We start from the raw sequence: 26,150 nt of genomic DNA, 5'->3' as shown, positions 1-26,150 counted from the left end.
CGCTTCTTGTTCCTGTTCACCTATTGCACATGGCGCATACCCACTGTGGGGCATTGGGCAATAATTGAGTGGTTTTATAAAATAATGGGCAGTTTTAGAATGATAGAGGTTATATATTATAAATACTGGTTCATGCATTCTTTGTCATTCATTCACTTTTTTGGAGGCATATCATTTTGTTTTTAATTTCCTGTTCACTCCTAATTTGTCAAAACAGTATGCAGGTTTTTCATGATCTTGATGTTTTTCATAGTCCACTACCACAGTTTTTATCTCAGTTTTGCACTGTCTTAAGACTGCTTTTCACAAAGTACAGACTTTTCCCCTTTCCGTTTTTTTAGGAAGCCTTCCACATATTTGTGTATATTTCCTTTTACTTTTCACTGCCATTCCATATTTCTCCATTCCATTATTATTATTATTATTATTATTATTATTATTATTATTATTATTATAGTAGCAGTAGTAGCAGGTGTTTCTGCATGCATATTGCGATTCTCTCGGACTATGCGGGGTTACATCCGGCGAAGAGGCCGAAGAGTTGTCACCGCTCGGGCTCCGAGTTCAACTTGCCCGATCCCCCTGAGTGGGTAAGAGCCAATTGTGATCCAAGGAGAAGGATCATCATCATCACCTGTCAGCGCAGCAAACGTCTCTTGTAAATATATCTAATACACCGTCCGATGAACAAGCACCGCGTAATTTACGTAACATTTTTAATATTATTACTAAATTTCATACCTTCACTCTGGTTAAAGGAGTGCCCAATACCAACAGCAAATAATTCACAATAATCAGCGTTTTTCCTATATGGAACTTGACTGCTTTCGTTTTCGGTGCTTGGTATTCACAAGAATGAATCTGCATGTTTTCTTTTTTCTTTTTTTCTTTTTTTGTGCGCGAGGACCGATAATGTTTGTCAGCGAGTAGTGGCTGACGGCGCAAAAATTTGATGAGTCACGGAAATTAATAGGAAAATTTATTCTAGAAAGCCATTCTCCCAGCCAAAGTGGAGCCCTCAGTTGAAGGCCTCTTTGACCTTTACCATCTTGCGAGCTTTATCGATGAGCTTGAGCTGTTGTTCGGGCTTCCAGCTGGACAGCGTTGCCTCCCCCGGCTCTGCTGTTGGTGTGTTGAGTATCGCCACCACCTTTTGGTGTCTGCGGGTTCATAAGACGTAATAAAGTGTTGGGTGTTTCTTCTCCGCATAGCCAGCATTTGTTGTGTGTTGCTGAATATATTTTGTTAAGTAGACAAGATTTGGATAAGTATTTGTCTGCACCTACATCCCGGCAAGGCTCAGCTTTTTAATTACAGTTATAATGTACTTATTCATTTGTTTTGTACCAGTGGCAATGTATCTTACTTACTCCCATTCAACCGTAGGTGACTGAAACGGACCTAAATTAAATTGTATATCGCAAACAGGGGCGTAGAAAGAAATTTTTTTCTGGTCTAGTGGTTCACACCAACCCAACGGGGGGGGGGGGGGGGGGGGTTAACAGGCATCAGCTTTTCTTTGTGACGTAACTATCAGCGGTAGTTTTGAGAGCAGTTTGCGTACATGTATATTAAAGTCATGAGGCTCCCTCCTCTCCCCATGCGTATGCTTGTGAAGAGAGTAAGTAAAATTAAAGTAATCGCAGTAAAATACACTAAATGAAAGGTATAATGACCATTTGTAGCAATGGCCTCTCGTCGCACCATTGAAATTACTATATATATGTAGTCTTCGAAAATGCGATGACCCGCCCGATTGGAGAAGACATCGTTAATGGTTAATCTCGGTTAAGCGTAGATGGCGTATAGTCTTCGTCGTGGCGAACTGCGTTTCAGAAGTCAAGGACGGCTCCGCTTAGAACGAAGAATAAGAGGTATACGCAGCATGTTTTTGTACATTCATAATTACGTTTTGGTTTTTCTTACTTTGCTGAGCGAAAAAATTCTTACTCTCGTTGTTACTGCATGCCAGTGGGAATAATCTTTATGTTAAGCTCTATATGTCAAGCAGCCCTGACGGAGTCATAGCTTTTAGTAAACTTTTTTTACTGTACTGTACGCATCGAAGCATGCTTGCGATACGCATTATGTAATTTTTTGCAAGTTATGCTGCACCCTCGCAACACGACTTCGCACGCGTCATTTTTCGGCCAGACTTTCTTGCAACCTTGGTTGACATTACAGTTGCGCTGTTACTTTTGACAGCAATGAAGAACTACAACCGTAGGGGTTTTATTGCGCAATCTACAAAGGCAAGGTAATCATTGTTGAGAAATGATCAGTTGGTTTCAATCAAAAATGCACCTGGTACCAGACTACACCTACTCACATAGAAATCGCTTGTTCGCTGCATATATGTGCTAGAAAACCTAAATACATGCCAAAAAACGTATACTGTGCTGGTTTTTTTTTTTTCGTAGATTTCGTCGCTCTGCTACCTGAAACGATAGCGTTGCGGCAAGGTGTCTTCTGTTGTTTGCAAGCACGCAATCGTCTTTTTATTTAACGTCAACAGATACATAACTGTATATTTCACCACGCAGCAGCATAGATTTGCCATGTATACACTGTACTACAATATACGTGCATTCATGTTTGCAGCACTTGCGCCGGCACAAACAGGAGCAGCCCCATATCACACAAAATCTCGAGTAATCGGTTCACAAATAGAAGGAAGGAACTCCGGTCTTCTTCAGAGCATAGTGCAATTTCTTATAACGCGTGAACTCCAACGAGAACTGCCAGCGCATGCAAGATGAGGGTACTTACGCTACGCTGTACTGCGAACCATTCGTATCTGTCGGTTGCCTGTTTCGGGCAGTCTGATACGAGTCGCTGGAACCACACTGCTGGCATCAACACTTACGCGTGTATTCACGTTTGTGGTATGGTATCACAACGTAACAGAACCTACCAGCCTTCTGTAAGGGTGCAATCACAAACGTGAGATGCTTCGCACGCAGTGTAAGATAACGGTTAAGCGCGACCTTACCGGCACCTGAAGGGAAGCGGAAGAAATGTATACCCGTTAATCTTTCCACCAGGATAGAAACAAGAGCGAGTGTTTAAGGCGGAACATTACCAGCCGACATGTATCGTCGTTAAAGTTCTCGTTTATCGCATTCAGTGTCACTTCCCGAACTTTGCTTATCGCGTTGCTTGTAAGCAATGTGAAGTCATTCCCTTAAAACACGTGGCCTACACGCATTGGTGCAGTTCGTGTACTGTGTCAATAAGCGCTTTTCTATGACACTCGATGTTCGCGCCGAAAAGCCGTAAGGTAACGCTTCACGATTATTTCTCGAAAGGTGACGCTTGCCCCAATGCACACTCGACAACTGTCCAAAAGGCTACAGCAGCCGAAGAAACGGTTGTGGAGTTCTGCACTGTCTGAATACGACTATATATAGTATTCCAAAAGAACTCCTGAAAACCGATCGGAGCATGATGCAGGCATAGAAACCGCGAGTCCTGAGAACGAAATTTGTATTTACGTGTTTAACGGGCCAAGACGCGAGGAGTTGCAGGACGACGAGACTAGACTATGTTAATGACGCCATAGAAACCAGGCGCTAACTACACCTTTCTCTCAGTATAAGAGCTAACTGAAGTTCCAACCTCTCTGGCTATAAATGTTTGCCTGGCAGCCTGAGTGGTGTATTCCAAATATCAGAAGAACGCTTTTTGCAAGCCAATGGCGCTTTTTGAAAAAAAAAAAGTTCAGGCAAGAGCCCCACCGCGGTGGTCTAGTGGCTAAGGTGCTCGGCAGCTAGACCGCAGGTCGCGGGATCGAATCCCAACTGCGGCGGCTGCATTTCGGATGGAGGCGGAAATGTTGTAGGCCCGTGGCTTCGCAAGACAGACAGACAGACAGACAGACAGACAGACAGATGTGGTCAAACTCGCCGATGTTCGCTAAAAAGTGCTTCGCATTTAATAATCAGTATATACTTTTCAGCTTTATTTTCCTTATCCCAGCGCTGTTTGCCACATGGCTGAACAATAAAACTTGTGCTCACTGCCGCTACCCTAAATACGCTACTTCTAATTCTAATAACGCTGCTTTAGGTTTATGACCACCAGGTTGCGCGGCTGCATTTTCGATGGAGGCTTAAATGCTGCAGGCCTGTGTGGTTAGATTTTGGGTGCACGTGAACGAACCAGAGGTGGTCGATTTTCCAGAACCCTTACACTACAGCGTCTCTGACAATCACGTGGTGGTTTTGGGACGTTAAACCCCACATATCAATCAATCAATCAATCAATCTTGTGACCACCATTTTTTTTATTTATAGCTTAAGAGACATGATGAGTATGGCAGTAAGCCTTTCTAAGGTTATGATTGGCGTGCACGTTTGCTTCTGGTGCACCTTCGTCATTAGACACTTCGGAGTGCCTTTAGCCGTTAGGATATAGTAAACATATGTGTCAATATATTGTACACTCGGATAGAAGCGAAGTTCGGTGAATAAGCCAAATATTCTGCCACGCGCGCATGCGTGCGTGTGCGTGCGTGCAGATGCTACCAGAACGTGCGAAGGTTCAATTGAAATGTCAGTATCTGGCTTGAGTATATCTTAGCACACGTACGAAGAGCTATAGCTTTTACAGTGTATACAACCCTATTATACTTGAACGTGGCCTATCAGAGTTTCGAACTGTGGCTTTTACAATTAAAGCGAATCTCTGCCTAGAGAAAATTATCGTAGTGGTCGTCTCCGGCGAGATCTCTTCCGGCGGGTACACGTATGACCACCGCTGCAGCATTAATATCTTCGCCGAGCCAACCACAACGGTCGCGGCCTAGATTCCTGCCCAAAATCTCACAGAGTGTCAAAGCCTTGACAAACACCGCAACATGTTTTCCCGTATGCAGACTTTATTCACTGGAAAAGCGCCCCGGAATGATAGTGTGATAGTAGAACCGGTTGGTTTTTAAATCATGTTAGTGCGAAGTGACAAAAAAAAAAGAAGGGCAAGTGACAGGGGGGGGGGGGGGGTTCGGGTAAGGGGGGAAGGGTTTGAATACCCCTACCTCCCTTCACTACGCCGCTGATCGCAAAACCCTATACAAAACACACCATGCAGGCCTGCGCTGAAGGCGCAGCACAGTCACAGCTAAAGCTATAGGAGCGGCCTTTCAGAGCCTTTTCAAAACGCTCATAGAGTAACTACTGCAAGCACACTTGCTTGATACCCACTGGGGCATTAATAATAAACTTTTTTTGGATAGTAGGCCGGCATTCGCTACGCTATTTTTCGTCATTCTTCTGAGAAGCATGGTATCCGCTAAACACTTGCAAGGAATTTTGTGCCAATTGTTCATGCAGTGGCTGACGATGATGAGGAATTATGGCTGAAGTGGGTATGCGCCACAGTTAAAGGGGGAACAAGAACAAGCTTATGCAATGGCTTGGAGCATTGGACGGCCCACTCGTTAGGCTATTCGCATTGTGCGTCGACTCATTGTTCTTTCGCTGTTTTAAAACGCTTTATAAGTCACATTAACGCGATTGCTTTCCCGACATCAAGCCTGCGCAAGGCAAGTTTGCCAACAACTCACACGCACTGGCGTAGCTCAATGGTAGAATACTATGCTATCACGAGTTCGAGCTCCGCTGTGTGATTGGTGTAAATGTGTTTTTTTTTTTCTAATTTCGAGCGATGTAGTTACGACCACTGACGGTGGCGGCCAACGGCGGGTGACCCTAGATGTGATCTTATAAGAACTTTCGCTGTAAAAACTGAGCATGGACGCTTGCAACGTTAATCCTTATTCACTCCTGACATCGGACAACCAGATGTTCCTATCCTTCGTTCCATTCTTACGTATTAATGAGTGCATGCGCACATCTGTGACGGGAAATCCTCCCCTCATAACTATGGCATCAATTGTCTCAAGACCTCACCTAAGACTGCTTGCTCACTTGAGCGCACCTTTACTCTCATAAAGATCATAGCCGTCAAGAATAACGCCACGGCCGTTGCAGCATTGCCTTTTCTCTCGTTGACCTTTTGCTACCTGCAGGCGTCATTAATATGAGCCTCTAGGGCACCGAGTCCAAAGTGGCGGCCATTAACCCTTGCAAGTACACGTTGCGCAAAGCCGCGGAAGAAAGAACCGCAAGCGGCGCGGCCTGCCACTGTGGTTCGCTCCTCACAGGAGAATGCATGTGTTTGTCACTGGCTCCCGCGGCCGGCAGGCAGCCCATGAACTGTGCGCGCGCGTGGCCGGTCATCATCAGCCGGCACAACACCGTCCCGCAGAATGCACGCATCACGCCGCGAGTGCTTTGACGCCGCTGTCCGTGGACTTCTCGCTGCGTGGCTCGTTAGGCAAGCGAGCACCGACGTCCTTCGAGCGTCCCGGGCGCGCATCCCGAGAGCCGCCACTGCTGATGCGGCGGGACGTTTCGGGCCGGGCAAATGGCCGGCCTCCTCGGCGGCCAGCACGAGCGTCCGAGTTTTTGTTTCTGCGCCTCGGCGCCGACAAAACGCGGACGGTGAGACAGACGCCGCCGGTAAGCGGAACAAAGCGAGGCCCGGCCGAGAAATGTGTCATCGGGCTGGCTGGCTGCTCGGCTGCGCCTGGTTCCAGGCCTGCCCGTCCTTGACTCCATGGCAGAGGAAGTGGGTTGCCGCCCCGCTTTCTTCCGACGCTGCTTCCCCTGCTGGCCGCTGGTCGCCTCGGGCCACACTTTCGCTGCCGACCGGATAACGGCGACACACCGGAACGAGGCTTGGCTTCTAGCCAGACCTGCGAATGATCGTTCTCTTTTGTTGCTTTTTTGGTGTTGAAATCGAAAATTGCGTTTCGAATTTACATAGAAAACAGGAAGTGCAAAGGCTGCTCAACCAGTTTCACTTTAATGGCGGCTTATCACTCATGACTCTCAATGACTCGATATATATGCACAGCCTACAGTATTTTGTGCACCTCTCCTCTCTACCAGTAGATTTATGAGCTAGATTGTCTAGAATGCACGATAATTAATTTTGATAATTAAGGTACAGTAAAATGCTCGATGGGAAGTGCGAATGAAGGTTAACGTGAAGGGATTTGCACGGCGCTGCTTATATGTTGCCATCTTGCAGACAGTGCGTGCTTAGCCCGAGCACTGGCAGGTTTCCTCTTCCGTTCAAATCACTCTCATGTTGGCCAAATTGTAAACCCAACATTTTGGGGTATCTACAGCCTAGTTAAGCTCTGCACGTACATTCGTGCCTTGAATTGTTATGCCCCATACTTGTCCGCAAACGTCTATATGAAATTGCCAACCCGAAATTTCGTCACATGATAAGTTCAACTTCACGGAGTACTCTATGGCCCTCTCATGCGTATGTGTTCATTTTCTGCGCATTCTCGAAATAAAGTGAACCCATCCGAGATATTTTATTAACTCGAGCAACGTAGTTTTCAAGGTGCGTAACGTACTTCATGCTCACCTCAGCCATTAACGCGTGCTCTTGCAGTCTTTCTACGGTTGCACGCTTCCTTCTGGTGGTGTCACGATTGCATACATAATACTGAAACGTACCCGCCAGTTCTTTAATGAGCATGCGAATTCATCCGTCACCGCCGAGGCATACGAAGGGACAAAAATGGCAGGATCACATTGTCACCAATGCAAAGCAACGAATGCTTAAACACAGGCAGACGCATGAATAAAAAATAACACGCGCACATCCAACACAGCCTCAAACAGCCCTACCAACCAATGATGATCTCGCAGAGTCCCTTATGCGGGCACCAAAGGCGACTCGAAGGCAACAGTCGCCCTCTTCTATTTTCATCTCAGTCGACGTACGGATCCTCTACTGCTCTCCTATAGGAAAGCGTTAGACTGGCCTAGGAGGTTTTACATTGCCTCCGAGATCAGAGGCACAACAAGCTTTCTGCTCCCCATTTGTTTTCGCACGGTCTCGCGATCGGTCAACCTTTGACCAAGCGACGACGTCACGTGATGGCGTCACAATGTTACGTAGTAGCGGCGAATCTATCACGTGATGATGATCGTTGCATTCCTCATGTTAACATCGCCGACGCTGACGGCCGCTTTTAGCTTTCAATAAGGTCATCTAAGGCTTTCGCCTAAATAAAAATACAAGGCAGTTGAAGGATTTAATGTCGCCTCGCTGGTATGCACTGGTGTATAATGTAGCGGTAATGAACAATCCCAGACAACCGCGTTAGTTGATACGCATTCAGTCTGAAGGTACTCATTGGTGCCTTCTTTCTTTTCCGCCATTGCGCGCATCTCCAGTTGTTGGCAGGCGTTTGTGGCAACCAGACTTCATTCTTGGGTCTGTTTTTGCGCGCCCTGTCCCTTTTAGAAGGAGGGATCAACCAATATGGAGGGAAAACCAAGCTACTGACCTCTCAGAAATCTCCTGCGTTTTGTTGAAACTTACGCGATGAGAGAAAAAAAAAGAAAGAACGTTCATTTTTTGTCATTTTGTTTGCCGAAACAACCACAAATGAGCCTTAAATATTTCGTGACCCAAATGCACACCCTCTGCGAAATATCGCCAAAAGTCAACCGTTGGCGAAAGCAAATCGGAGCACCGCAATCTTCTGATCTTTACGGAGACCGGCAGCCGCTCGCTGCCCTGTATTGTTTCTCCGACGCGCAAGACGCAAGCAACACTTTCACTCCTCTGGTGCCCCATCCACTTGTCGCATATATACTAGCCCAAAATGTTCCGCGTTTAAAACACCGCTGAAAAAAAGCTGCTAACTATCTTTGCGCCAGTAAGCCATTAAACATTTCTTAGAAGGCACCCTAGTTTCTTTTCAATGCGGTGCATTTCTTAGTCGATCGATGTCGCGCTTCGGCGTCGGCGGTGGCGCCATCCACACCCCCACTGTGCATGATCGTGTCTTGTGCAAAGACGCCCATGCTTGCTTCTCGTGCCAGCTCAGAAAGACACCCTCAAAACTGTCGCTCCCCTCCCTCCCCTCGCAAGGCCGACGTAGTCAGCGTCGGCTAGTGCAAGAAAAAAATTAACGGTAAAAAGAACTACTGCTCGCGCTGCACAGCCATTCACTGGCTACCGGACCACGCGTCAGGAATTAAATCAACGGCGTCTTTACTTGGCTTTCCCTTGACGTTGAAGGCAACTCTTCTCTTTCATTCAATAAATAGTAATAATAATAATAATAATAATAATAATAATAATAATAATAATAATAATAATAATAATAATAATAATAATAATAATAATAATGGCGAAATAACAAATAAGCATTCCCAAATCATACCCAATTACGCAACATTCACGTGATATCCCCCCCCCCCCCCTGTGCGACGCATTTATTCGAGTTCTCCCCGTGAGAAGATGTGGGCGGCCTTTCGTTTTCTTTTTTTGTGTGTGTGTTTTTAATGCTCGCGATGGCGCAATAGAAATCGTTCCATAGACCACTACTGGAGTAAGTGCGGTTTATTCACTATCACAACCAAAACAAAACAGTTACGCAGAGAATGAAAAATGTCTCCGGTGTTGCGGCTTCGTGAAACAATGTCTGAGCCATTCTTCGCTACAAGCTGAGAATAAAAATTGACCATGACCAGCTACAATACAATTCTTTTAAAAAACAGTATAATTATAGCATTATAAGTGACTGTTATTAGACCTGAACCACAAAAAGTTAATATACCCACATATTTCCCTGTTCGTGCAAGCCTAGTCACTCACCTACGACAAGAGAATCAGGACGAACAATGCAAGTTATGGTATATAACACCTAATAGTTAATTGCAGGCTAAATACATAAGCATATATTTTTTAAACGTGTTGGGTGAAGTCGGAAATTTGTGATAAATTTTAAATTCTTGAGGATATCTCCAACCATCAAATTGTTTAAAACTGTCGACTGAGAAATACCGTATACCGTGAACCCTGCCTGAAGTGCCGATGAATTCGCTGCTTCATCTCAAGCGATATCGCATTATACTCAGCCGACGCCATCCTGCATGAACGCACAAATGAACCTAAACACGGGTTATAAACCTGTTGGGAGGCGTCGCGTGGCTGCGACCAAGACAAGCTATTCTCCTCAGTCCAGTGATTTCGATAATGATAGCTTGACACTGCGGCAAGCAACGCCCATCACAGATTTCTTCTCGGTGGCCTGCTTGCGGCACTTCTAACGAGTTTTCATATCATTCTATTCAAAAGCACTATTTTTATCAAACTTTCACACATTTTTTTCAGTAAGTACCTTTCGGGTGGTCAGAATTCTGTCGATATATCCAATACATCATCGATAATTGAATAATTTTATATGGTTTGCTTCTACATGTGGGCAGGGGGCAAATTGAGAAATATCAAGAATTTTATCGGTATAGACGACATATTGTCATATATGGTATAGATTTTTTGGGTGTGAATTACACTGTAATAAAATTTTACGTAACTTAAAGCTCTAGTTCAGGGTTTCATGGCGTTATTATTAGAATACTAGAGTATGCATCAGCCAAGGCAGTGTCCAGGGTCCACATCATTTAACGACATGGCGTTTCTGCGTGGACCCTGGACATTCGAGACGAAAGTGTCGCGACTGGCCCTAAGTCTTTTAAGTTACGTGAACCTAGCCTATCATAAGTGATGATTGGCATACACATTTCAAGCCACTGTGTCGCGAGCTAGGCAGCCCTGTACGGCACAATACCGTCCGCGGTACGTAATTCGGCTTGCCGGCCAGCTTGTTATCTACCGAGATTCAGCCTTATTATCAGGACTATGTAGGCTCACGTTTATACTCGTGTCTATTCTCAGATACTTCAACGGCCTAGCATTCAAACACTCACTTGATATCGATTGATATCAATATGTGTGGTTTAACCTCCTAAAACCACGATATTATGAGAGACGCCGTACGGTGAAGGGCTGTGGAAATGTCGACCACACGGGTTTACAGCATTTTCGCCTCATTCGAAAATGCAGTCGCTGCAGCCGGGACTCAATCCCGCGACCTCTGCCACTAGACCACCGCGGCGGGCAGTCATTCAATATCGACCAGAGGCTTAAGCTACGGGAAAGGGGGAAGAGGGGCACCTTGAGCTCGCCCCCTCCCCCCCCCCCCCCCCCAGCAAACTCACAGGAAGTTTTCTATGAATATATCGCTTGTGAGTAGTCTTTCTCAATAAAAAATATCTCACTCAACTTCAACCACCGATAAATTGTATTTGAACATACCAGATCAAAAGCAGCCAGGTAAAACACTGATCATGTAAGATATCGAGCTTAGAGAGCATTGGCAGCACGGTGAAAAAAAAGCCAAGTAGCATACGTTAACGTGCACACGAGTTGAAACGCTCAGACTGAGATCGAGCCGCAAGCCTGAGTGTGTTCGGGCGAGTAATATGTTGGAGAGCTTGAATCCAAGCAAGTCCCGATAAGAAAAAAAAATTGATCAGTGCGAGTTCCTGTGAGTGTCAAGCGCAAGGTATATTTTTTAGTGGGCCTGATTAATAGCCATTTTTAACGCCAGAGCATTAAAAAGCTCGTGTCACAGAAATTTCGGGGTCGAAATCATTGGTTATAAGCGAAAATGTCATCATCTTGTCTGTGACCGAGAAAACGTTAGAGATGCATATGAAATAAATACTAAATATGTTCGGTCAGAGTGAGACTCGAACGAAGGCCGGACACTTGGCAAGCATTGGTCAACCACAAAGCTACGGTACTTACCCTCCCTGCTAATTGTGGTTCCCGCCACGTTAAGGGGTGACCACGAGAGCACCCAAACGTAAGGGAATAGACAGATACGCTCAATGTCGCCGAAGTTCACTAAAAAATACTTTGCATATAAAACTTCCACTCGGGTGCGAATTGCAACCCAGGCCGTCAACGGGACAAGCGGGTGTCACACCACAGAGCTACCATATTGCTTGAAACTGCTACTGTAATAATGTCATGTAGTGGAAGGAGAAACACGTGCAAATTTGCGTGGATGAATCACGCCAAGTGTCAAAACACGCCAATGGAGCTACGAGTGGGCATTTCAAAAGCCCAACCAGTACAACGCGTTCCGGCGATATATCTAATCATCACCAGTTGCAAACGCATCAACAAATGATGCAGATGCGTAGGTTCGCGTGCTGCTTACAGACGCGTTGTGCGCCGGTCGCCGATTCAAAAAAGCAAGAATTAGACTCAGTGGGCAGTTGGCAAATATGCTTGCAACACATTCAATGACGTTTGACATGAACGCGCACCGTAATTTGTTTTCTTACGGCATGGTTGAGGCGTGCACCGAGGCTATATAGGCAACTGTGAAGGCGATGCGCACGGAAGTCGATTGCGCTATCGCGTTCTACTCTTGATCTCGAAGTTCAAGTGTCCTCTAATTTCTCGCCTTTACATTTTTTCTGACCTACGGTTCCACCTTGCTGTGCGCGCCGTCATGTTCACCACCTGCGCTGCGCTTTTGAGCGGTGAGAAATGTTCCTGAAATTGGCTGAAATGAGATCCGCCCCACCCCCCAGGCATGGCGCTTGCCGGCGTATCTTGCAATCCCACATCGGCCTGCAGCCAAGAAAATCCTCGTAGTTCTTCTCCAGTACTGTAAAGCCTTCGCAGCCGTTTGTACAAGGGTTATGTTATATGAGCAATATGGCGGCAAAAGAAGGCCATGGCTATAGTGAGCTAGAAGAGAAGTAGTAGCACGAACAGCTTCGCACAGGCGGCCCCATTTTCGCCTGGATGCCACGAGATGGAGCCATTGCAACTTTCCATACTGTTTTTGAGCTAGACCTTGCTAAGACGCGTGACAAGTCACCCCGGAAAAGGAGACACAAACCCAAAAGTTGGTGGGATGAGGAAGTTGAGGGAGCAACGTCAGGGAGCCTCTAGGGAACACAGACATGCAAGCAGCGGGGTTAACCGGCAGATGTTGAAAGAGAATGGGAAACCTTTCTAAGCTGTAGAAGAGATGCATCCCTTCAGATCAATGAAAAGATTAGAAGAAAGGGAGCTCAGTGGCTGGCAGAAGTACATAAAAAAGATAGAAAGGCAGCTGCGTAATTTTCGAACCATCTAAACTCCCTAAGAAATGAGACGAGCCTAGAGCAGAGCTTTATAACTACAGCCCAAGGTGCTAGGCTAGAAGGGAATGAAGCTATTGAATATATAAGAACAAGGGTGACAGAAAAATTTCAAAATAGAAGTACTTTATGCACCACAATAGACAAGGACGAATCAAGTGGTGCAATGGCTCCATTTTCACAACAAGAGTGGGAAAGGACTGAGAAAAGGGTTCTTAGTAGTACATCAACAGGCCCAGATGGCATTCCAATTAGGCTGATAAAGACATTAGGTCCGAAGTCTAAGCAGGCTTTGAGAAAGGCAGTGAGCACAATAATAATCAGTGGTGAAGTTCCCGATGGATAGAAACTTAGCAGGATGAACATGATCTATAAAGGAAAGGGGGACAAAGCTGACATAAACAACTACCGTCCTATAGCAGTGACATCAGTAGTCTACAGGCTGGCGATGCCGATTATAAAGGAAAGACTGCAGGCGTGGATAGAGGATGAGGGGGTGCTGGGGGAACTGCAGAATGGGTTTCGGAAACACAGGAGGTTGGAAGACAATCTGTTCTCACTGACGCAGTGCATCGAAATAGCAGAAAAGGAACACAGGCCCCTGTGGCTAGCATTTTTTGGATATCAAGGGAGCGTACGATAGCATGGTTCAAGAGGAATTGTGGGGAATACTGGACACACTAGGCGTGGAACATGTAGTCACTAATCTTTTAAAGGGTATCTATAAAAATAACAAGGTAGTTATAAAGTGGGAAAAACAGGTATCCAAGCCTGCAGAGGTAAAACGGGGGCTTAGGCAGGGGTGTCCCCTGTTACCCTTATTATTCATGATGTACCTACAAGGATTAGAGGCCAAATTAGATGGAAGTGGACTGGGCTTCAACCTCTCTTTAGTCAAACAAGGAAAACTTATTGATCAGGCACTACCAGCATTAATGTACGCAGATGATATAGTGCTAATGGCCAACAACAAGGAAGATTTGCAGAGATTGATGGACATCTGCGGTAATGAGGGAGATAGGTTAGATTTTAGATTCGGTAAGGAAAAATCAGCAGTCATGATTTTCAATGACAACGAAGGGAGTGAGCTTAGAATACAGGAGGTCACGCTAGAGATAACAGATAAATACAAATATCTGGGCGCATGGATAAGCAATGGGACCGAGTACCTGAGGGAACACGAAATATACGTGACGACTAAAGGTAACAGGAATGCAGCAGTAATGAAAAATAGGGCACTGTGGAATTACAATAGATATGATGTTGCGAGAGGAATATGGAAAGGGGTCATCGTTCCTGGACTGACGTTCGGCAATGCGGTCTTGTGCATGAGATCAGAAGTTCAAGCAAGATTAGAAATTAAGCAACGTGGAATAGGTAGGCTTGCTTTAGGAGCTCACGGGAATACACCAAATCAGGGAGTACAAGGTGATATGGGATGGACATCATTTGAGGGCAGGGAAGCTAGCAGCAAGATAAAATTTGAGAAGCGATTGAGAAAAATGGGGGAAAAGCGTTGGGCTAGGAAGGTTTTCAGCTACTTGTACATGAAGAATTTCGATACAAAATGGAGGAAGCGAACCAGGAAATTGACTGGTAAATACTTAGAAAACAGGAGGTGGCCAAACCAAAAAGAACTATCGGTTAAGAAGAAAGTGAAGGAAACGGAGACTGACATGTGGAGAATGGGCATGATTAGAAAGTCCGCACTAGAGATCTATCGAACTTTTAAGCAGGAAATTACCAAGGAAAGGATCTATGATAATACTCGGGGTAGTTCTCTACTGTTTGAGGCCAGGACGGGAGTACTGCAAACCAAGACATATCGGGCCAAATACGAAGGGGTAGACACAGTATGCAGTGCGTGTGGCGAGGAAGAAGAAACTGCCGAACACTTGATAATGTTCTGTAAAGGGCTTCACCCTATAGTTCAGTATGATGACGCAGAGTTTTTCAAAGCACTGGGGTTTAGGGACCGGGAGGGCAAAATAGATGTTAAGCGGGTAGACTTAACTAGAAGGAGGTTATCTGATTGGTGGCGAAAGTCAAGGCACGAGTGAAAATTAAACTCTTCACTGCAAAGTAGGAATCCTCAAACTCACTTTTTAAAGATAAAAAATAAATCTAGTTTTTGGTTCATTAAGTATTACGGCTTGGTGGCGCTAGCCACCGGCCGATCTAAAGGGTACAGCCATATCCGTCCATCCATCCATACTAATATGGTGCGCCAGCCTACGGTTGCCGCAGATTTTTGTCACGCATTAATGCAGAATTTGATATTATTGGGGCTGCTATCTATACACACCAATCTTACACATGCAATTATTCATTATTTGCACGTTTCTGGTAGTGAATGTGCTGATAAATTAATAACACCCGAACTTTGTGTTACATAAAATGACTTTTTGAGGGACCGAATTCCGCGAAACTTGCACCTGCACCCTTTTTGCGACGCGGTTGTCAAGATAATGAAACATTCTCGACGCGACGAGCGTGTTGATAAGTTCCCAAGGCAGTTCGCAGAACCTATAGCTAAAAGGTTTCTCCCCCATCTCCTTATACTAGCGAAGATCCGTGATGCCCACCTTCACTCTCGAGATGAATTCATGATAGTTCAGTTATTTCATTTGTAGTTCAGGTTGAAGTGCAGCTTTCTACACATGACAGGCAGCTGCTTGCTGAAAAACTAAAAAAAGGCAGATCAGAAATCTCATTTATTTAGGATGCACAGAATAATGTCTAGTAACTGCTTTATTTCAGGTGTTTTGCACTTTCACGCTTTTTGATGCTAAGCTAAGTAGGGCTTTTTGTAAAAAAAAGTGGAAGCGTGCTGTGGCATAATATGCGATGACTTCAGCATGCGAGTTGCTCAGAATGTTCTGCACATCCAAGTTGAATGTTCTTCTTTCGCTTAAGACCTAAAACAACAAGTACACTGTCAGAATGCAATTCTAAAAGGCCAAAACATTCAGTAAAAGCATTTTTCAAGTTTACGACGTACATGTCACCTTGGACGACGAGAACGAAGTGCATGTGTGACAGTACTGGCGCCTGAGCTACGCCTGTTAACTTGTTCACGTTTCCTGTACTAATATAACTTTTCCACAGCCACAAGCGGCTATACAGACGTAACAGCGACAACCGTATACTGCAAACTGGACGGGAACATGGGAACTTCCGGAAACTACCAGAAAATACGTTTGGCGCTGCCACCCGCACAAAACCACCGCCACACACACAATGAAAATAAAGAGCTTCCACGTGCGCATAAAACTTCTTAATATCCCACAGCGCACTTATAGATACGGACAAAGAACACAAGCGCTGACTAACAATTAAATTTTATTTCGAAGGAACATGCGAGTACAAATATGCAGATTTGCATATGCAGAATATGCAGGCTGTGGCGGCTGCGTTTCCGATGGAGGCGGAAATGTTGTAGGCCCGTGTGCTCAGATCTGCGTTCACGTTAAAGAACCCCGGGTGGTCGAAATTCCCGGAGTCCTCCACTGCGGCGTCTCTCATAATCATATGGTGGATTTGGGACGTTAAACCCCACATATCAATCATCAATGTCCTTAAAAAAAGTGGACAGATTACCCTCATGCATCCCCGCTTTAGTTTCTCGCCCTCATCGTTATTGAATGGAACACGTCTGGCGCTTCGTAACAAAGTGCGCAATCGTTTTTGTCTTTTACGCGGTACGCAGGCAAGACGGAAAAAGTAAAAGATGCTCCCATTAACGAAACGTTTTTAAGCGACTGATTATTGCCGATTTCCACTCAGCGAACAACAAACAAATTTCAAGATCATGATCGTGCACGAACGCCACAGAAAATGTTGTTCAAAGAAGGCATGCGACATTGTTACCATTATCATATTATAAAAACGAATACAGCTCATATAAATCAACAGGAAACCATTGCGTAACCGGGACGATGGCCCTGAGGGGGAAAACAATAAACTGTTTTGGAAAAAAAGGCTAAATCTCTTACACAGTGGCCGTGTTCGCCATGTTCACGCTCCGTTGAACCAATGACTCCTGCGACGTTGAGATTTAGGCTCAGTAAATGTATCGAGAAACGCTGATAACTTTCCTATATAGGACACTGCGCACAAATTACGAATTAAGCGCAGCAGTAGTGTGCGTGACGTAATAAAGCGAGTGTTGTGTGCGCGAATATTGTGCGCATAAGCCAACCCCGCTAAGTAGGCAACTGGTGCTCAACGGTTGTGGCTTTTTTCTTTCTTTTTTTTTGTCCATGTATATCTGTTTATCTATTCCTGCAGGTTACAATTGAGAAGGCTTCCATGAGAACTAGCGCCATGCCGCCTTCGTGGTGAGTGTCGCAAGTAAGCTGCACGAGATAAAACGCTGACGCCAGGATGTGTGTCTCGAGGCGGGCGCATATCTTACAGCACACATTGTTACATTTTACCGCCCGCTACAAAGACGAGCTGACGCGATAATATTAGGCTCAATTATTGCGCGCACTGCCCTATCAAAAAAAAAAACTTCCCCAACGGACAACCTTGTCTGGGAAGCGATATCAGCTGAGCCCACCTCATGTCAAGCTCGTAGTGCCTCGTAAAGTTTTAAGAGATGACGACGACTTTTCCGCCCTTTTCCGCCCAAAACTTCGTAGTTCCAGGAATGGTGCGCGAGCGCCACCGTGGGGCTAGGTTACAGCAGTGCATTCACTGGCGATGTGCCCAAGAAAACGTTTCAAACGCTCACTGCATACTTGGCGAGAATCTAAGACTGCGGGGTGTGCCAAAAATAATAAATAAAAACAAAAACTGCATTGCAACGATTTCCATCTGTTACTCCGCAATGCAACGCATTCATTCCCGCGTGATGCCGATATTTAAAGCAGTTCACACACGCAGTGACGTTACGTTTGCGAACGTAACTGGTCAGTGAAACTCAAATGCACGCAATGTTCCTTGAGCTGCAAAGTGAATGGTGCACTCGAAACTCCACCATTACGTTCTCACTGACCAAGAGCAATCATTAACTTAGTCTGGTAAAGTGTACCTAAAGATTAGCGTACCTTACTCTCGAGAGGCAATTTTAAAGAAACAGTGGAGCTCATTATAAGATAGGTAGTACTTGCTTCTACTATTTTACAAAGCATTGAAGAATTTCCAGCATTTTCTTTTTTGCCGTGTTAAAAAAATCCTTGGGATTTTAATCGTAATACCATTGTGATTGAGGTTAAACGATGTATTGCTTCATATATAGCTAAATTATGCCACGCAAAGTTAGTCAAGTAAGTTAGCAATCAAGTCGGACCACATTGTTTTATGTAGAACTACACACAACCAGTAAAAGTACTCGTCCCGATCGTCCCACTCATCTTCGTCGTCAGATCTGGCCGGTGGGAAAGGCAAGACTTGGGCAAGCTTATCTTCATCATTGTAGAACTCCACCAGCTGTCCTCGTGGCTCACGGGGTTGTTGCATTGGGACTTTCCGATCATTGGGCAGTGCTGTAGGACGCTCATATCCATGCATTCACTTTTACATGATCGTATTCAGTGGAATGCTATGCTTGCGCTCATCCTCCTATTCCGAGCTCTTGCGAATTCGCAGCATCAAATCCTTGTGATCACTGTGGTAAAAAGTCAGTAGGTTGCTGATTTCCGAAATTCCACTCGTGTTGAAGTTGGCACACACCAAGTCAGTGCATGTTCCCCGCATTGTTTATGGCAAACATCTCAGTACATCCTCAAAACACGCCCTCCTGAGCGAGCTATAGTCATGTTTCACTAAGCCATTTATCTTGTTCAACGACCACGTCGAAGTTTCCCAGAACCAAGACGGTACGCCGGTCGTATAACTTGTGAAGCTTCTTACCGAGTAAACGCTTGATTTCATTTTGGGTAGCATCTGGGGAGACTTATGACACGACCATCCTTATGGATTCACCCAACCTCAGAGTCGAGGACCCTACCCACTCAACGACACCACTATTGACCAACTGAACATTCTCGACACGTAAATCAGCTTTGACTCAGGCAGACAGTCAAACACATCTGGTAGCTCTGTACAAGTTATCCTTGAAGCCGACACAAACGTAGTCATTGATCTGCATTAAACCATTCCACGCTTCCGTAAAGCCAAGTAGCGTAGTCTTCAGTAGCAGTTCATCGCGGTTAATGTCGGCAGAGAAGGACACTTAGCGAGGCCAGTGTAACCGTATCTTCCTTAATCTCGTTAAGTGCAACTCGACATGTACGGCTCATCGACTATAGAGGATACTTATTTGGCCGTTGCCATTTCGCAGCCAAATTAGGATCGGCATTGGCACTGCCACGGTGAAATTTGAAATCGCCTTCGGCGTAAAGCTTTTCTAAGTTTGTGCAACTGCTCAGCCCGACATACACGTCTTCTAAGGGTGTTGCTCGTTATAGTCGTTAATCACACCGCAGTGCGGTCCCCCCTGATATATTTGAACGGCCATAGACACAAGCTTGGCTCAGCTGATATTTCTTGCTCCTGTCTATCCCCTCCTCCTTTCGGTTTAGCGTGAACGTGACGCTTTTAGGCTCATCGGGCACCCATCTAGATTCGATGAAATGCCCTCCACGTTGGATCTTCAGTAGTGGCCCGGATCCTGATCGCAGCAATCTGACTAGTCCCGCTAGCGTCAAGTTTGAACCAGACGTACTTGGGAATGTCAATGTCCGGTTTCCATTCAGAAAGCTTGAGCATTCAAATTGACACGTTGAATAGCTCACCTATCGCATCGATCGAACTGTTGCTGAAGACCAAGCTACTGTGCTTTATGGAAACTTTGGAATTATCGTATGCAGATTGATGACTGCACCTGCGTCAGCGTCGAGGACAGCTTGTACAGAATTGCCAGAGGCTTTTCAGTGTCTATGCCCGAGTCAAAGATCTCTGGCGTGTCGAGAATTGTCCCTTAGTCAAAAGCGGTCTGATTGAGCAGGGTGCGTCCTTAACTCTTAAGTTTGATGAATCTATAAAGCTGGTCGTGCCATACATTTCTCGAGATGTCATCCAAAACTAAATCAAGCGTTTTCTCAGCAGTAAGGTTTAGAAATTATACGACCGGTGTCTCGTCTTGGTTCTGAGAAGCTTCAGCGTCGACGTTACAGTAGATGAATGGCCGAGTAAATCATGACTAGCTCATTTGGTATGGCGTACGTACTTATACGATATATGGGGATGCTTGCCTGCAACCATTCGGGGAGCATGCACTGACGGTGTTTGCCAACTTCAAAACTAGCGACATTTCTGATATTTGTAATCCGTTGTCGCTTATCAGCAGTGATCGCAAGGCTTAGATTCTGAAAATTTGCAAGAGCTCGGAGGGCGGGGGGATATATATGCAGAAGCATAAAATTCCACTGAATACAACCATAGAAAAATGAATACATGAATATGAGGGTTTCACAACACGTCTTAATGATCGAAAAGCTCCAATGAAACACCCGCCTGAGCCACTTGAACAGCTGGGCGAGGTCTACAATGCCAAACATGAGCTAGCCGAAGACTCGCCTTTCGCGCCTTCCATGTAAAGATGAGTGGTGTATCGTGTTCAATGTAACGAAGCGACGCGAGACGTTGCTGAGCGTGGAATTGATTCCCCCGTTAATTTATTCGTATCGCTTATGTAGCTGTAGGGGCAGCGAGGGGGAAGGAGAGCAAAATGAAAGAAGGAGCACACAGTATCTCTGCGCATCAACGATAGCTTGATTTGATACATCTTTTCCTCAAACAGCTGAGACACTTGCTTGTCATTGTAATACCAAGCACTCAAACAGAAAACAAAGAAACACAAAATGAACTAGCATAGCTGACGAAAGTTCTCATCGTAGCCAAGACGCTTCGGCTTCATCCGGGTTCTCGTTGACCGACGAAGTGTTGGTAATTGTAATAAACTTCCCGGTGATTCCTTTTGCTCTGTTGCTTTAGGAGCCCGGATACTTTGCTGGTGAGCAGCTGCTGCGGGACCCGGGCTGTTCGCTGGTTCCAAGACTTCAACGGGTAGTCCTATAGAAATCTAGCGACTCAGTCTTCTACGCCACTCTCCGAACTGTTCTCGTTTGCACAGAGTTCGTGTGTCCACAGCAAATGTCTCAGCAGCCAGTGGCTCTCAGTTTTGACCAGATATGGACGCGGTGCTACCTCCTTAAGTACCGTTGTTTCGCGTGACCACTTCCCATTCTTGATCCGGACAACGTTGCCTGCATTCAGGGGCGATAATGGCGTACGCTGAATTCGTTTCCGATGTTTTGATACATGGCCCTCCGCATCAATGTTGAGATCTGGAACCGTTGACCGAATGCGACGACCTTGTAGCAACTCTTCGGGCGACCGTCCACCTTCTAAGAGAGACGATCCATAAGCCAACAGGCCCAACCGGAAATCCTCACAACCTGCCTTAGTGTTCGCGCGAAGTCCTTTCACAATCTGTACGCCCTTTTCGGCTAAACCGTTTGAGCGCGGAAAATTAGGGCTGGATGTTACATGTTTGAAGTCATACCGTTTTGCAAAGGCAGTGAACTCAATCGAGGCAAATTGGAATCCATTGTCAGTGCAGACTTGCGCTGGAATGCCATATCGAGAGAATACGGCAGATATCTTCGAAATCATTTCAGCTGCTGTCGTGCCCACCAGTCTCTCAACATCTGGGAAGCTCGACTGGTAGTCATACACCACGACGTAGGAGCCACCTTGCAAACCGGGACAAGTCAATTCCGACCCGATACCTAGGTCGTTTTGGTGTAGGCCATCGTAGCAGTGGCTCGCTCGGTTGCCTGTAGGCGTATTTTAAGAGATTGCTCCTTTTGCTGGGGGATTGTCTCTCGTGATTGCACCGGTGTGTACACTATTGCTCATTGCTCCCGCTAGAGGCGTACCTGTGCTCTTCGTTTCAAGGGAGCTGACTAGATGGCGAGCCGCCGCTTCGGCGGTGCTCGCTCCACTCTCGACGAGTGTTTCAGTTTTGTAGGGGACCGCTAGGTGGCCGTGCCTATATATAGCGCTCGCGTTTGGCGCGCTTCCTTTCTCTTTTGCGGGACATCACTCAGTGCGTGTCGATACGGCTACCAGCTATAAACACCGCAGAAGCCAAGGTGGCTGCGCGGGCTCACCGTCAGGACAATTCTCAAGCTTTCCACTGCATCCTATAATTCAAGATCCTTTGGCTTTGTACTTCACGGTTCACAAAGTCATTACACTAAAAGGAAGACGTTCCTCCGAGCTTATGTGATCCGTAAATGGGCTCCTAAACAAAATGTATATACTGTATCAGTTTGTAAATATTGCTATATTTTACATTGGTATGTAAATAATAAACAGTGTGTATATAACGAGTATACGCAATCGCACCGCAAAAACTCTCGTGTTACTTCTATATATGATGATGATGATTGAACATATGTACAGAGGATTCATGGTTTACCAGATTGAACCTCTAGAGCAAGCTACTACATGATTATTCACTTTGTGGATATTTGGTAATTTTTTGACACACCTGACATTTCCGTACAAGGTTCTCAATTTTACTGCACAGTCCTGGCCAAAAAAGCAGCTTATGTGCCATGGACTTGCACTTGTTCTGCCCTATGTGAACCTCGTGTATCCTCTCCAGAATGTCCTGCCTCATTTTTAGACACGACAATATTGCTACCTTTAAGCAGCATGCCATCTACTGCTGATAACTAGTATGTGAATGGCTTTAGTCCCCCTTGAATCGTCGCACCTGCTTTTAGTTTTTCTACAACGTTGCTGAAATACGGGTCTGCGCAGGTTTCTTCTTGAAGACGCTGCTTTGTTCGACTGCTTACCAGGCTTGAGACGACCTGAATTGCAAGGACCCCCAAGTATTTCGCTTCATCAGTGCCCCAAAGGCTGCGTGGCAGTACAGAATAGCATGTCTGATTGATCGATCGATTGATTGATATGTGGGGTTTAACGTCCCAAAACCATTATATGATTATGAGAGACGCCGTAGTGGAGGGCTCCGGAAATTTCGACCACCCATGGGGTTCTTTAACGTGCACCCAAATTTGAGCACACGGGCCTAAAACATTTCCGCATCCATCGGAAATGCAGCCGCCACAGCCGGGATCCGAACCCACGACCTGTGGATCAGCAGCCGAGTACCTTAGCCTCTAGACCACCGCGGCGGGGAGAATAGCATGTCTGCGAGCACGAGGTCTTTCCCGGGTATGAACGGCAAGGCATATGTGAAAAGACTGATGAAAAATCACTGCAGCCTATGTGCCATGTCCGCAACACTTTTTTTGGGCGATGGAAATCAGAGGCATGGGATCAGTTTCGACAGGGATCCTGCGGCCATGAACAAATTAGTGAATCTTATCGCACGCAAAAATTATAGCCAGTGCCTCCATTTCAATTTGAGCACAGCGTGTTTAACTCTCGCTCAAAAGAGGCGATACGTAGTACATGATCGGGCGCCAGTCATTTCCGTGTTTTTGTAGCAAGGCGGCACCAATCCCGATTTTGGAGGCTTATGCGGTTACTTTTACGCCCTTCCGTGAATCAAAGAGTGCTGGTAGCGGTGGGTTTATCAATGATTTGGATATCTCAGCCCACTCATGCGCATGTGCTGACGTTCATTAGAACAACACGTTTGCTTAAAAGGCCCCGAAGTAGTGACGTCCCATCACTGAGAGAGCGCACATTGAGGAAGTAATTTACAACGCGCAACATTCTGCGAACTTGCCGTTTATCCTTCGGATGCGGTATAGCATGTATGCTCTTGATCAAATATGGGCTCGGGTGGACACCGCATACGCTGATCTAGTCACAAAGCAATGTTATCTGTCACGCAAAATACGCATTTTTGGGCATTAAACGTCTACCCGGCCCCTGCTCGCTTTAGTACGGCTTTAGGCTGTTCAATATCCTGCTCTTTCGAGTCCCCCCATATAATTAAATGTATACAGGCACTCCTGTCAGGCCTTCAAAAATCCCTGTTAAAGTCTTCTGAAACACCTCGCTCGCTAAAGAAATGCCAAATAGCATCCGAAAAAACCTGCAGCGGCTAAAGGCCATCGTGAAGGTGCCCACGCGTGACGTAGCCTCGTCCAACGGTTTATGATGGAAGCCTGCGTTTACGTCTAGCCGGTAAAAGTACTTAGCACCCGAAATGTCCCTTTCAATGTCCTCTCGAGATTGCCTATAGGATAATGTTTGTGCGTTATGCCTTTGTTCATAGCCCTTCGGTCCATACATATGCAAAAACGGCCATATTTCTATCTTACTACGAATAAAAGGCTTACCCAGGTGGTAGGCTCGTCCACTTCCACGATGATAGAGGCCTTTGCCATGCGGTTCAGCTCCTCGCGAAGCTACTCCTTCATCGCCAACGGTACCTTCCGGGCAGGCTGCACCACTGGAATGGTATCCGGTCGCAGTACTATTTTGTACTGTCGCTTCGCACAGCCTGTACCACGAAATAGGTGGGGAAAAGCCGGTTGGTGACAATCTTGCTCGCTTGAGTCTACCACATTCACTGTCGGAAGCAATCCGAATCTTTGACATGCCTTTAGACCAGTAATTGCGTTGCAATCCTTCTTCACAATGAAGAATGAAACGTGACGTTCTTGGCCGTTTAACTCTGTCTTCTGTTGAGACACCCACATGCTTGATAATACTTCCATTACATGCCGTTAGAACTGCCATGCTTTTTCTTGGCTGCGTTGCTTGTTTGGCACGCCTGAACACAAAGGCAGTAGGTTAACTTTTGAGCCAGTATCTACTTTAAATCGCAGTTCTTCGTCGGCTATCTTGCCGCACACTGTCCACTCTGCTCCAACGCCATCAGCCACGCCGCATACGCTGATGTTCAATATATCAAAATTATCATCGGCCTCTCGTGCATCATCCACTCGGTCAACCTGGCGTCTTCGGCAACACGCCACAAAGTGATTTTTTTTTCTTGCATAGGTAGCAAAACTTTGCCCGAGGCGGACATTCTTCTGGAGCGTGAATTCTTCCGAATTGACGACATCGAGACTTTTTTTCGCTGTCTTGTTCTGCTCTTCTTGTGTACTCGACTTGCAAAGTTTCTTTCGACCACGCTGCATTTCGCTGCACAGATACTTCAGCTGCTTTACACGTTTGATCAGCTTTCTGCAACGTAAGGTCTTCCTCGCTAAGCATTCTCTGCCCGAGATTTTCGTCGCTGATCCCACATACTACTTGATTCCTTATCATAGATTATTTAAGCTCTCCGAATTTGCAGAGTTTCACTTGTTTCTTGAGGTCCCTCAAAAATTCTTCGAATGGTTCTGCCTCATCCTGTACTCGTCGAAGGTGAAAAACATGCCTTTCATAAACTTCGTTGCTCTGCTGGACACAGTACTCATCAAACTTTTTGACCAACGTTTGATAATCTTCTTTGTTCTCACCTTCGGCAATCACGAATTTGTTGTACACGTCCAGAGCATCATCACCGGCGACAATGAGGAGTATGGTCGCTTTCACAGCTTCTGTCCTTGGTTTTTCTAATGACGTGGCAGTAAGGAAGAGCTCCAATTTTTGTTTAAACTGCAGCCAGTTTCTTCTCAGGTCTCCGGAAAGCTGTAGCGGCTCCGGGGGCTTCACGACATTCATTCTGCTGCCAAGGCAAACACTTCTGACACCATGTATCGTGTTCGACGCCACGAAGCAAGGCAACACGTTGCTGAGCAAGGAATGAACCCCCGTTCCTTTATTCGTATCGCTTATGTAGCTGCATGAGCAGCGAGGGGAAGGGAGAGCAAAAGGAAGGAGCACACAGTATCTGCGCACATGCGCGATAGCCTCATCTGATAAAGTGGGATGACCTGGACGAGTACTTCTTGTATATATAGTTTTACATAAGACGATGTGGTCTGAATCAATTTCCAATTTTCTTAGCTAACTTTGCATGACATAATTTAGCTGTATACATGAAGCATTACATTGCGGTACCTCGATAACATTCATAATATAATTAAAACCTCAAGGCTTTATGTAATGCGGCAAAAAAAATGCTGGAAATTTTTAAGCCTTTGTAGAATAGCAAAATCAAGGACTGCTTAGCTGACCAAGAGCTACGTCGTCTCTTTTGTTACG

General features: G+C 45.7%; 1 protein-coding gene across 2 annotated transcripts; it reads right to left on the bottom strand.

Annotated features, from left to right (window-relative positions):
* Window positions 1-957: 957 nt before the first annotated feature.
* LOC142775641 (uncharacterized) lies at window positions 958-25,720 on the bottom strand. Of its 2 annotated transcripts, none has more exons than XR_012886878.1 (2): window positions 24,332-25,720; window positions 958-1,160 (listed from the first exon to the last, which is right to left on the bottom strand). XR_012886878.1 is itself a non-coding variant. In XM_075877241.1 (2 exons), the coding sequence occupies exons 1-2, from the start codon at window positions 24,377-24,379 to the stop codon at window positions 6,278-6,280; spliced, it is 528 nt and encodes a 175-aa protein (XP_075733356.1). In that variant the 5' UTR covers window positions 24,380-25,720; the 3' UTR covers window positions 5,911-6,277. The 2 variants fall into 2 exon arrangements, 1 of the variants encoding a protein (XP_075733356.1); XM_075877241.1 differs by lacking the exon at window positions 958-1,160 and adding an exon at window positions 5,911-6,757.
* Window positions 25,721-26,150: the final 430 nt, after the last annotated feature.

The sequence above is a fragment of the Rhipicephalus microplus genome, chromosome X (genome assembly GCF_043290135.1).
Source record: "Rhipicephalus microplus isolate Deutch F79 chromosome X, USDA_Rmic, whole genome shotgun sequence".
NCBI classification, from domain to species: Eukaryota; Metazoa; Arthropoda; class Arachnida; order Ixodida; family Ixodidae; genus Rhipicephalus; species Rhipicephalus microplus.
Note: the sequence above shows the minus strand (reverse complement) of the source record. Positions and strands in the feature narration are given on the sequence as shown.

Coding starts and splice junctions, on each gene's coding strand:
- LOC142775641 (XM_075877241.1), bottom strand. CDS start 24,379: ATGGCAAAGGCCTCTATCATCGTGGAAGTGGACGAGCCTACCACCTGG. Junction 6,758..24,331: donor TGGACGAGCCTACCACCTGG/GTAAGCCTTTTA, acceptor GATCATTCGCAG/GTCTGGCTAGAAGCCAAGCC.